The sequence below is a fragment of the Somniosus microcephalus genome, chromosome 11, assembly GCF_052327205.1.
Source record: "Somniosus microcephalus isolate GS21.2 chromosome 11, FLI_Smic_1.0, whole genome shotgun sequence".
NCBI classification, from domain to species: domain Eukaryota; kingdom Metazoa; phylum Chordata; class Chondrichthyes; order Squaliformes; family Somniosidae; genus Somniosus; species Somniosus microcephalus.
In genome coordinates, this window is record NC_140997.1 from 34676935 (window position 1) to 34680515 (window position 3581).

At 38.6% G+C, this 3581-nt stretch overlaps 1 protein-coding gene across 1 annotated transcript; it reads right to left on the reverse strand.

Annotated features, from left to right (window-relative positions):
- Positions 1–1141: 1141 nt before the first annotated feature.
- LOC147110465 (hemoglobin subunit beta-2-like) lies at positions 1142–2558 on the reverse strand. The gene is made up of 3 exons (XM_086000463.1): positions 2407–2558; positions 1925–2135; positions 1142–1431 (listed from the first exon to the last, which is right to left on the reverse strand). Exons 1-3 carry the CDS (start codon positions 2496–2498, stop codon positions 1303–1305), a joined length of 432 nt encoding a protein of 143 aa, XP_085856589.1. The 5' UTR covers positions 2499–2558; the 3' UTR covers positions 1142–1302.
- Positions 2559–3581: the final 1023 nt, after the last annotated feature.

Below are 3581 nucleotides of genomic sequence, written 5' to 3' on the forward strand. Positions count from 1 at the left end.
CACCTCATTAGTGGGGTTCCTCACAGCTGTCATGAGCCAAGTTTGAAAGGGGTATCCATAGTTTAGAAAAAGTTGTATCCACACAAGAACTCTGCCAAACATTTGCCAGAGGGAACAGAGACACCAGCTGTAATAAGTGAGCTTTTATTCAGATGGGACAATCACAACTTTAAATACCTGCATGAACTGCGGCTCAAACTCACCTCTAATTCAGTGGTCAGTTTCCCGAGCTCCGGGAAATCAGTGCTGGAGATGTTAAATTTACAGCTAAGTAAAATTCAATTTAAAAGCATCTCATTAACGTTTCCTAAGGATGTTAATTACAGCAATAAGTACCTGCCCATCTGCACTAATTAAAGCCCTGACTTTGGTGAATAGGTTACTCACAGGCATCCCCCTCCTTTAAACATGGAAGTGGGCAAGTTGGAGCCGGGTAGCAGTCGCAATCTAAAAATCAATCATTTTAATTACCCAGCTGCCATAACCCACCCGTACTTGGGGGTTTAAATAGTCGAGGTGAAATTGCGTCTTGTGTGATTGCATCACGACCGCTCACGTACATTGGAGACGTGAAACCACAAAGTAAAATGGTAATGAGGCATCTTCGTTGAAATCAAATGTTTTTACAAGTTCCTCGATGTTGCTCGTTTGTTGCCCACTATCGAATCCCCCTCCGTTGCTCCGTTATCCATCTCCACGTTAATGTGAGGGATGGGCAATAAATGCTGGCTTTGCCAGCGATGCCCACATCCCAAGAACGAATAAAATAAGAGTGAGAGCCAGGCTGTTATGCATTGTTGACTGCACTACCTCAGTAAAATGTAATTTTAATGTTGATGGAATCTATTATGAACACGAGGCTATAAGTGAACTGTTCATTGTAATTTTTAATGTGTTGTTTAAACTTGATAGTTTTATTCAATAAATTACCGTTGGAGTTCTCAAGACTGACTGAGAAATGGATCTTTTAAAATCTGAATTTTCATCTGGGTTATCTCACGATTTATGCTTTATACTAAAGTTAAATGAAGAATGCACATATGACAAATGTAAGAGTAATATTGATTCTTTACTGAAGCTCTAAGCAACAGAAGGAATATTTTCAGAAATTTTAGTAGGAATTAGCATACAAAGAAGAGCATTGTTTTCAAGAATGCACCAGTTTTATTTCAGCATAATTTGAACTTTCTGTTATACAATTTCTTAAGATAAGCACAGAGAAGTTTTTTAAGATGTTGATAATGCATATTTTCATGGATTGCATTTCTTGATCAAGGATGAAAGGTCCATGTAGTTGAAGATTTAATGGTACCCCTTGGACAGAGCATCAACTACCACATTTGAAAATTTGTTCCAAGCTGCGTGAAGTTCAGGAGTGAACTCCTTATGCAAGGTATGGCCCAGTTCAACGTTCAAGCAGTTAGCCAACAGCTATAAAACAAAAGAAGAAAAAACCATCACACAAGTTGAAACAAAGCATGCCCGAATGGGCGAAATTTAAAACTCAAAGTACCCAATGACTGTCATAAAATATTATATGGGAAAGTTAATAATTACAGGAAAAAGCTCTGCATCCAAGGAATAGTGAAAAACAGTTTTGTTTAACATCAGCTGGTGCTCCTGTGCAAACCAGTGTACGAGTCAAGGAGGGGTGTCCATGACAAGTTGGTACCGGTTGAAGCAGTTCAAGTTTTCCAAACTTGATACTCCACATCCAGAGCTATGGTCCCACCTGACTTTGCAGCACAAGTGGAGTGAGACTCCCTTTTCCAGATATCCTCCATAGCAACATTTTTCTTTTTTCAGGGAGTCTCAATCTACCTTGTTTGGGTGTCATGTCCTGCTCTGACTCTGGGATTAGGTTGCATATACAATATAACTTTAGTGTGAATGGAACATATATTTAAAAATATCAATTTCCTACCCTGAAGTTTTCGGGATCCACATGGAAATCTGCATAGTGCTTTCTGCTGAGATCTACAAAGTGGGGCTTGACATCATCGATGTGGTTGTAGGCAATTGTCAGAGCAGATACCACTTTCCCTGCATGGGTTTGAACAGTACTGTCGCCAGCTTTAAATTTACCATTGAACTTGGTAAAGTATGTCTTCGTCCAGGGATAGACAACAAACAACCTGGAGGGAAAAAAGCAAAATAATCCAACTTTATGTCAAGTTCAGGATTGAATTTAAATATCAAAGCTAATCAATAAATCAATTTGAACCGAGTAAAAAGTTAAACTTTACATGGGTTTGACTGCAACTTCAGTGAAACCTTTAATACTAATTCCCTTACCCTATAGCAATGTTTAGGGAACCATTGGAAAATAAACATCCTTCACAATAATCTTGCTTGAAAATATAAAGCATGAATTACATTTAAAATAAAAACACCGTTTCACCATACCTTTCAAGGGCTTTGGCAACAACTGCCTGATGATCGGTTTTACTCCATACCACGTTGACGAGGGCTTTCTCTTCTGCAGTCCAGTGCACCATTTTGTCTGTTAAGATCTCACTGCTGCTTCTCGTAGAAGAAAGCTGTGTTAATCTGCAGTTTCTGTCTGATTTTTATAGTTTGGAATGGGGCCCATCCCAAACTAAAATCCCAATGTAATAGGCTGAATGATTGGTAGGTGGGACCCAACTCCCTATCACTGGGCGTCACTCTTCTGTGTTTGAGCGTTAAGATAAACACATGTTAAACATTCATTTGTAGCTCGCTTCTGTCCGCCCATCACAAAGAATAGTTTTACTGTTTTGTTGAATAATATTTTAACACTTTCAGTTCCAAACTGCAGAAATTTCTTCCTGGTTAATTGAAGTTAACTCTAATTGTTACATTTCCTGCTTTCTGGTAAAATTTTTCACTAAATAGCATATTTAATTTGCAAAATGACAGAACATTATGCAATTCTATTATGAAAACAAAATGCTAGTGCATTTATTAAAATAACATTAATGCTTCTCGAACCAATATATGCTATTTTTTTGATAGAAAAGACTGGGATAAGAAATAATTAATAATTCTAGGGTTGTCTACTTCATACTTCATTTTTCATGATTAGTATTCTTAATACTGAATACAAATATTTAGGTTGAACATCAAACACAGTTTAAAAAAAAATTTGTGCGTGGATTGATTCCTGATAGAATTTTATCTGCATACACACTATCTAACTGACATATTAGACAAAATTATTGTTTTATTGATTTTTATATTGTTACAATTGAAATGTATATTTTAAGATGCAGTTACTCCATGCAATTCAATGAAAGAGTTTACTTGATGATATAGTGGCCCTGAATTGACCTCCGAACAAATAAAAAATCCAAAAGTACCGCTGGGGCGAAATTGGGTGCCTTTGCGCCTCCCATTAGCGCCCACGGAGGGCACTAACGGGTGCAAATGACTTTGCCTCCGGGCGTGGCGCTGACATCGACTCCCGCCATATTCGGTGGGAGTTTTGCGGCGGTGTTATGGCGTTGTGCCCCGATCTCCTTCGCCCGGAGATCATGGCGTCATGACGTCATCACCGTGCACATCGCCCCGGTAGCGCCCCAGACCCGAAATTGACTTCT